The sequence below is a fragment of the Hordeum vulgare genome, chromosome 5H, assembly GCF_904849725.1.
Source record: "Hordeum vulgare subsp. vulgare chromosome 5H, MorexV3_pseudomolecules_assembly, whole genome shotgun sequence".
Taxonomy (NCBI): Eukaryota; Viridiplantae; Streptophyta; class Magnoliopsida; order Poales; family Poaceae; genus Hordeum; species Hordeum vulgare.
This window is the reverse complement of record NC_058522.1, coordinates 532942992-532951579: the sequence shown is the minus strand read 5'-3', so window position 1 is coordinate 532951579 and position 8588 is coordinate 532942992. Positions and strand designations below refer to the sequence as shown.

Below are 8588 nucleotides of genomic sequence, written 5' to 3'. Positions count from 1 at the left end.
AGCGCCGGCTCTCTTAGCAGCATTTTATCCTCTTCTTCCGTTGCAACGCACGGACACATTTACTAGTTCATTAAAAAAAGTATAAATTTGCCGTCCAGCAATTCATGCCAAAATTGATTAGCTTTAGTTGCTCGAAGGATGCATATGCTAAAATTCCATATTAGGAGGTTATATCGCAAAAGGGGTAAAATATAAATAAAGTTTCATGTGACACCTAGGAGTAGATCTCAGGTCCAAAACCGATCCTTATCCGTTCTACTCTGCCCATTCCCTCTGGTCCTTTTTATATACGTAGAAACTTGGAGCCAATCCACTCCCCGAGACAGCTCCCCCGAGCCAAACCCACCGAAGTAAAACCGCAGAGACAAGGACCAAACACCGAAATGCTCTCATCCACTCTCCGGCCGCTGTCGCCGGCGACAGCGACGGCGACGACGCCCGCGTACCCCGCCACCGCCACCGTCGCCCCGGTCACGCCCGGGCGGCGGTCGGTGGCGGTGCGCGCGCTGCGGGACTACGGCTCGATCCCGAAGCGGGAGCCCTTCAGCTCCAGCCGCAGCATCCTCGACGAGTTCTTCAAGCAGGAGAAGCCTCTCGTCCAGCGCACCAAGGACCAGATCACAGGTATCCTGCTGTTATGGTACTTCTTCTCTGATTCCTCTTTCAGCACTACCCGGGTTCCTAATTAATCACTGTACGTGTTATTTCTCTGAATTTTTTAGTGCGCGTGAGTGTGATGCAGCTTCCTGCCGAGGTTTAAACCGGCCAGTAGCGGTTTTGTTTAGGCTACTTAGCTTAGATCTGGTTTCGGTTCTGTAGCTTGCTTGTTTAGTGTTTCGCGTGTTCATTTAATTTTTTACTGTTGAACGCTTGTTGGTTTGGTGTAAATTCGAGTGCCAGTTTCATGGACCCTTGTGGTAACAAAGTCAAATATATAGAGTGCTAGTTTCTGATTAATTAGCGAGCCTGAGATATGAATTTTTGTCATTTACAGTCAGGCCAATTCAAGTTTTGTGTGTGTGCCAAACGGACCGCATAAATCGGAGGTCTAACTAGGAGTATTTCAGAACAGATTTCTAACGATATGAAGTTACCGAATCTGAATTTGAACACTGTTAATTGGATTTAAAAGAATTCTAACAGTGGTTCTTCTTATCTGGGTACAGATTATTGCACGACCCTTGAAGGCGATGATTGCTGCAGCTGCTGGGATGCCTATTTTGAACTCAACAAACTCGAGGTATGCACCGACCAAATCACCTTCTCATTTATCAAAGTTGCCAAATCCATCATGAGCCGATGAGCATTATGTACTCTGTGTAACATACTTTTAGTACCTTTCTGTGCTACTTGTGCCGATCCAATCCAACTAAACTACCTCTCTGCATTTCCCAGCAAGAGCTACCACAAGAAGAAATCTCAAGGATGGTGAAGGACTCGCGGTCAGACCCAAGGTACCTTATAAGCAGCATCCATCACCGGTCGGACCTACGTAAGAAGATGGCCGAGAAAGCTCACAATTCAGCGCCATCATACTCCCCGGGGCAAACAGCGAAGCCTAGGCCTTTCCCCGTCCCCGACGGGCTGCCGAAAACGCAGGAAGAGATCGACGAGGATGAGGAGGCTCTCATGCCGGAGTCTCCTTACACGAGGTTGCTGAGAAGGATGGGGAGATACCCCGACTGGTATACCCCTCGCCCAGACCATGAGACTGACTGAATCACGCCATGGACTAGCCTTGACTTCCAGATGTACAACCTGAAGCTCTTTTTGTTGGCACCGAGCATGGAAGCTTGGATCGCTGTTGCCTGCTTGGTTGGCCTTTGCTGAGTGGGTAAATGGAACTATGTAATGGTGTGTGTTTCTTGTGGTGTCGAGTTCTTCTCTTTAGATTCAGATACCTCCTTTTTGCCGTTTTCGTATATCTGCTAATGTATCTCTGTATATATGTGTTTGGGAATAGAGCTGTTGACTGCTACGATTTTCTTCTGCGTGTTTGTTAATTTTTAGTTCTTTCACATATGTTGCATGTTGCATTTATTTTGTACCCCAACAACTGATGCATTTCCCTCCTAGCGAAAAATAAACTTCCAACTGTAAGCTGAAGGGTACTCTAATTTGGTTTGGAAGCCAATCCATCCACCCAAAAAACTTGCAGCCTGCTGGAAAAACTTGAAGGAAGCGACATGATTGTGGACGGTTTGTGCTTGCTTTGACCTGATCTATTTAGGAGAACGGACGCGACCTCCATGGAGGCCTTTAATAAAAACAGAATTTAGACTTTTTGGTTTCAAAAAAATCTGAAAAAAATTATGCAAGTAAATAAGGATGTTATGTGTATGTGTGTAAAATTTCAGTATGAAAACGCAACCTATCCAAAAGAAGACAAATTCATGACCTAGGAGAATGAATAGTATCACGTATTAAAAACCTCTAGATTTGTCCTTTTTTGCACAACCCTTACTTCAACCTATTTTGCCCTGAAAATTTACACACTTGTGTTATGCCTTCATATATATTTGTTTTCTTTTTAGATATTTTTGAAACGTAAAAAAACTGAAATTTGATGAAATTCGAATTTTTCAAAACCAAGCTCCATGGAGCTCGGCCTCCAAAGACAATATTCGCTATTTTAGGGCCAAACTATGTGAATCCATTCATCTCTAAACAGAAGCAGCCAGTGGTTTCACATTTCAAAGACAACCATTCAAATTGTCTGTGCATCCAATTCTGATGAGCAACCACTAACATTTCAAGCCAAATGCCCCTTCCCTTTTAGTGTCTTAGGAACAGGACATGCTTGAGCGTACAACCTGACAAGCTTATAACACTAAAACATACTGTACAGTACCATGTGATTGAAGCCCAAAGAGATTCCTCAGCCTTCCACTCCAGCGCCCTCCTTAGTCTTCCCGGTAGTTGGCACAGCCCGATATTCAAGCACACAATCATCAGAGCTGAATGGTTTAATCGTCACCTGTGCCCTTGCTCTCTCTTTCTCCACGTAATCCGGATCATCGAGACCCTAAAGAAGATACAATACACAAGCAAGTAACAATCAACCAAGGAACCAACATTGTGTTGCTACAAATGGTGCTATGCTGCCGCACAAGATGTGTCATCACCTGGGTCTCGTAGAAACGCCTTACCCTTCTTTCCTCCTCTTCCAACTATATATATATAGAGATGAAGTTATAATGAATAAAGCAACAAGAATGTTAATAAATAAAAGCTCAGCAGGGAACAAATAAATCATCATTATACGTACACTTTCGTCATGGACAGGCAATCCCATATTACCAAACAGAGAACATGCACATTGAGAGCTCGCTTTAGCACCAGTATATGCAGCCAAATTGTTGGGGTGCTTCACATCACAACCATAGCACTGGCCTTTATTTTTCAAAAAGAAAATTGTTATTTAACTGTGTGCCGAGTAAATCAACGAGGCACAATCACAAGAGAATGACTGACAATTGACAGGGGAAAGAAAAAGCATGTGTATGTAGATGTTATGTGGTTGCACGGACCAGATAGAGGTATTTCTATGCCCTCAGGGATAAGCGATGACATATTTGAATAATGTGTAGGTTAAAAAAGAGTGCACAATACCATTGTCAGTGGGTTTAACCATGCAGAAACAGCTGGCCACCAGTTCTACATATTCTCCCCCCTTGATTGTGACTTCAGCAAAGAATAGATCTTCACCACCAGAGTTACAATCATCAGCTCCTTTAGTCTTCATTGTGAAGTTAATATGATAGTACCTACGGCCATTGCCCCCGGAAACTGATTCAAAGCACGTAACATCTTTGAGTTCATATGCAAGATCCTGAAATTAAGAAACATTAATCTGATGAGCAACCAACTGTTACATGAATAAGACACCAGCACAGTGCAACCCTGTACCAAATGACAGTGAGTGAGGGAGAGGGGCGGAGATCAAACCCCTGAAAGATGGTGGTGATCATTATACTGGTCGACCAAAGTTTGAACCAACTGGCGCTCCCAATCACGCCTTTCATCCATTTGTTGAGATTTCAAAAGTTTCTTCCTTGTGCCATCAGGATAGTTAAGAGATAGTCTTATGACCCTTTCCAGTCGAGAAACACCAGTGAACCTAGTTTAAAATCAGAGCATTAACATATGGTCAGTAGTTTCGGAGGAGGAGGGAATACAGGGTGATTTTAAGTATTACTCCGTATATGTCAGCATTATCAGCTCAACATAGTGAACTAGTAGTTTTTGTGGAAGGTAGATAGTTGGATAGGAATAGCTTAGAGGTAGTAATAATTAGCAAAAACAAGATACAGAACTGAACAGCGTACATGCTTATGAGTTATCGATGCATCATCTTTTACTAAAAAGAACAATCACAAATGTTTAATCCAGACAAAAATATATCGACATACAAAGTGGCAGCATAGTATCTATATGCACTTTGCTAATACTCAGCTGTGCTTAATATTTATCACTATCTCGACAACCCACAAAATATCATAAGAAAATGTTTCTCCCGAAGCACAAAATAAAAAATTGATGTAGAGTGGTTTCTCTTTCTTTTCCTGATTCATGGATGTAAAAATTGTGATTATATTTCACGGGCTGAATCCCATAGGCAAGTAATTCACAACGACTCCCTGTTTGAATGTTATCAGCTGCAAGTGTACACACAAACCAAGACAAATAAACCAATGAAGTCTACAATGAAGTTCTGGAAGGTTACATTGTTGGATCCTTATGTTCCTGAAGATAACGATCGATAGCATCATAAGCATCCTGTAAGCTCTGAAATGGCCCGCCCACGTGAGGATTTGTGTGGAAAGACCCCTTCAGGTCAACCCTGGTGAAAAATATGATTCCCCAATCAAATTGGGCCAAGGCCCAAATAGGTGATGATGAAAGACAGCGCCAAGGCTGAGCCTGTATCTGCAGAGAGGACGAGGAAGTCGAAGTAGACGATTCCTGGAATGTTATAGTGTTGAGCAATTCCTTTGAGGATGAGAGGTCATGTCCATGCCAGAAATCTACTTTCTTCCGCTTCCTGTTGTAAAACACTGTCTTCACTGCCAAGATCTAGTAATATAAAATCAACAAATTCAAAGTGACAGTGGGGCATATTCACCAATGCGGTGTTTCTGAGCATACAGGCACATGATCCTCCCCCTCACACCTGAAGTGAAACAAACAGGCAAGGTCAGCAGAACCACAAATTATTTTTTGCAGATGAATGAACAATTCATTAGTAAAAAATCCTTATAAAAATTTAGAGATGCCAGAAATCTACATGTAGCTTCTAATCTACTCCCTCCGTCCCATAATATAAGAGCATTTTTCACACTATAGAGTACCAGAGATAAATCCAACCATAACTATGTACGAGAACCCCCTAGGCGTCCAATCAAGCATACACCAATAAACAAAGCAATTGGGTATCACATAGACTAGGAACAGAGAAGACAGAGGAGAGGTACGGTGGTCATACGGCTGATCACGGGATTCTTCATAGTGGAGATGCTGGAGTTCCGAAACAGGCATCTGTGAAGATGCAGTGCCTCCCTCGTATCTGAAGTGGAACAAGCAGGCTCAATAAGCAGAAGAACAATTCATATTTCTTATGAGATGGATAATAAATATTATCATCGTGCTATGGCCAGCTAAAAAAGAGGACGCATCTGGAGTCATCTACCTGGGCGTTACAACATGGATAGAAACACAGAGCGATCTATACGACAACCCTCCAGCCGTGCCTCCTAAAGCAATCAATCCCCATATATCGATTCGCAAAACAACTCGATTTCGAGTAGATTGCAAAAGGAAAACTGACGATGAAGGCATCGGGAGGGGCATACCGAGACAAATCACAGCAGGAGGCGACCAGCAAGTGGACACTGGCCGCGTGGATGAGTTGGTCCATGGTTTCAAATGGCTCGCCAGGAATATCATGGTCTGTCAAGAAGCTCCCATCTATATCTATGTCCACAAAGATCACTGGCTCGTCGTCCGAGATAGAACGAGCTGCGGTGAGTAGCCCATTCGAACCGACTGAAATAATCTCTCGCCCGTTGATGATGGGAACATCAAAGTGCAGTACGCGGTGGCGCGGAAGGAGGCGACCGCGGGCGCCGAGACTGGTTGGCACGGGTTTGGCGGCGGGGAATCCGAGCCCGCGGCCGCGGCCGCGGCCGAGGCTGCCTGGAGGACGGGGTGGCATGGTGTCGGCTGGGATTGGGAAACCTTAGATGAGAGTCGAGGGAAGGAAGAAAACAAGCGGAAGGTGCGCTTGTTATTATTATTATTTTTTAGCGAATGGGAGGAAGGGAATGAGTTCTAGAAGAACACTTTGCTTGTTATCGGCCGCGAACGTCGTAGGGCCCGTTTCTTTTTCGGTTGGGCGTCTCTGCAGGGAGAGGCAGACAGGGACCTCCTATGCGCCGCTCGTTGCGGCAAACTGTCGAGCGGATGCACACGGGTCGCCCCGACTGGCCCGGCCCAATTTAGCCACCAGTAGCGAAATTACAGACCACTAGCAAAAGGTCCGTGCGTTGCAACGGAAGAAAAATAATTATAATCTTCAAGGATGCTGATCATATTACGTCTTTCAAATTTTAAGACATTTCTTAAAATGTATGAACATTTTTTGAATTAGCAAACATTTTTTGAAATTGCACTCAAGAAATAATACACAAACTTTTTTCTCAAAATCATCGACTTTTATTGTTTTCACCAACATTGTTCTCAAAATTATGAACATTGTTTTGAATATGGGAATACTTTTCCAAATATCCCTAGCATTTTTTGATATCACAAACATTTTATTTTTTCTTTAAAATTCTCAGTTTTATAAGTTGCAAAAGTTTTTCAAAACTCTATATTATTTAAATTTTAAAAAATGGAACAGAAAATGAAAATAAAAAATAAGACTAAAAACAGAGGCACGAACTGTTTTGAAGATTTTTACACGGACTTTTGTTTAAAATTATTGACTTTTTTCATTTTAGAGACATTTTCTAAAATTTAAACATTTTTTGTTTATGCAAACATTTTTCAAAACTCCTGAGTAGTTTTTGAATTCTCAAAAATATTATGTTTTTTTAATATTTTATTTCAAAATTCTCAGTTTTTTAAATTGAAGAAAAGTTATTTGAAGTTCTAAATTATTTAAAGTAGAAAAAAATGGAACTGAAAAATAAAATAAAAAAATAAACAAAAAGAACAGGCAGCCACGCATAGGCCGGCCCAAATAGGTGTGCTGCATGTTTTTTCAATGCCCAGAGCGTAATATATAAGGTGCCTACATGGGCCCGCCCAGTCCGGAGATTTTCTTGTTTGAAACATTTTCTATGACTTATAAGTGGCAATTGTGGGTAATTTTCATCAACTTTATGGACAATGTTAATGACGGACGACAGAAGCACTAATTTCTTTATTAATAGGTAAATGTAAAAAAATTAGCGACCAGATGTTGACAAATCTGAAACATTTCAGTAAAAATATCAGAATACCTTTCTAAAATTTCGGAACATTTTTAAGAAAAAATAGAACATTTTAAATTCCGGAACATTTTTCCGAATTCTGGAACATTTTTTTAATTACTGAACATTTTAAAAATTCCGAAAGAAAACAATTAAATTCCGAAACATGTTTTCAAATTTCCGAAATTTTCTTTTGAAACATTTTAATAAAAATACCATAACATTTTTCTAAATTACGAAACATTTTTTCGAATTTTGAAACATTTTTACAAACTCCGAAACATGTTTTCAAATCCGGAACATTTTTTCAAATTCTGGAACACTTTTATAAATTCCTGGACAATTTATAAATTCTGGAACATTTTTCAAATTCCGAAAAAATATTCAAATTTCAAAACATTTTTTGAAATTTAGGAACATTTTATAAAAATCCAGAAAATTTTCAAAACAGAAACATAAAAAAAAGAAACAAAAAGAAAAAAAAACCGGTTCAGAGAATCTTTTAGAAAGTTTCCAAAACTGGAAAAATACGTCTGAAAACTCTAGAAGGTTCCAAAACCGCAGCTGTTGGCATGTAAATGCCCCGGTCCGCGCGAAGGCTCGACATTTAGACGCAGAATGCGGAGAATAGGGATTTCCACGCAGGGAGTCCTGCGCAGCGAATGGGGGCGCCGCGAATGGGCCGGCCCAGCTTCGTTTCCTTTTTTCTGTTACTTTTTCCATTTTCTGTTTATTTCATTTTTTGGTTCGTTTTTTCTTTACTTTCTACCTTTTTTGTATTTTAAGCAAAAAATTTCTTTCGAATTTGAAGAACAATCAGGAAAAATCATGAACAAATTTGGAAGAACGAACAATTTTTAAAGCATACATATTTTTTGAATGTTGAGAAAAACAATTAAGAAAGAGAACAATTTTGAAAAAACCTGCACAAATTTAAAAGCGCGAAAAAAAATTTAATACACGAACAATTTTTAAAGCACAAATATTTTTTTGAATCTTGAAAAAAACAATTAAGAAAGAGAACAATTTTGAAAAAATGAACAAATTTAAAAGCGCGAACAAATTTTTAAAACACGAACATTTTTTGAATTTTAAGAACAAATTTTGAAATTG

General features: G+C 40.4%; 2 protein-coding genes across 2 annotated transcripts; one reads left to right on the top strand and one right to left on the bottom strand.

The window, feature by feature from the left end:
* Positions 1 to 280: 280 nt before the first annotated feature.
* Positions 281 to 1978, top strand: LOC123452384 (CCG-binding protein 1). Its single transcript, XM_045129033.1, has 3 exons — positions 281 to 624; positions 1167 to 1240; positions 1396 to 1978. Exons 1-3 carry the CDS (start codon positions 384 to 386, stop codon positions 1717 to 1719), a joined length of 639 nt encoding a protein of 212 aa, XP_044984968.1. The 5' UTR covers positions 281 to 383; the 3' UTR covers positions 1720 to 1978.
* Positions 1979 to 2630: 652 nt separating this feature from the next.
* LOC123398467 lies at positions 2631 to 6311 on the bottom strand. Its single transcript, XM_045092935.1, has 9 exons — positions 5853 to 6311; positions 5486 to 5566; positions 5126 to 5173; positions 4727 to 5044; positions 3949 to 4120; positions 3613 to 3832; positions 3269 to 3393; positions 3126 to 3170; positions 2631 to 3025 (listed from the first exon to the last, which is right to left on the bottom strand). Exons 1-9 carry the CDS (start codon positions 6212 to 6214, stop codon positions 2879 to 2881), a joined length of 1518 nt encoding a protein of 505 aa, XP_044948870.1. The 5' UTR covers positions 6215 to 6311; the 3' UTR covers positions 2631 to 2878.
* Between the last annotated feature and the right edge of the window lie 2277 nt (positions 6312 to 8588).

What these genes read in the sequence shown, in the direction of transcription:
- LOC123452384 (XM_045129033.1), top strand. Translation starts at nt 384, where the DNA reads ATGCTCTCATCCACTCTCCGGCCGCTGTCGCCGGCGACAGCGACGGCG. An exon ending in CACCAAGGACCAGATCACAG is followed by an intron (nt 625 to 1,166) that starts GTATCCTGCTGT and finishes ATCTGGGTACAG; the next exon opens with ATTATTGCACGACCCTTGAA. An exon ending in TTGAACTCAACAAACTCGAG is followed by an intron (nt 1,241 to 1,395) that starts GTATGCACCGAC and finishes TGCATTTCCCAG; the next exon opens with CAAGAGCTACCACAAGAAGA.
- LOC123398467 (XM_045092935.1), bottom strand. Translation starts at nt 6,214, where the DNA reads ATGCCACCCCGTCCTCCAGGCAGCCTCGGCCGCGGCCGCGGCCGCGGG. An exon ending in GGTTAAACCCACTGACAATG is followed by an intron (nt 3,394 to 3,612) that starts GTATTGTGCACT and finishes TGAAAAATAAAG; the next exon opens with GCCAGTGCTATGGTTGTGAT. An exon ending in TGCCTGTCCATGACGAAAGT is followed by an intron (nt 3,171 to 3,268) that starts GTACGTATAATG and finishes ATATATATATAG; the next exon opens with TTGGAAGAGGAGGAAAGAAG.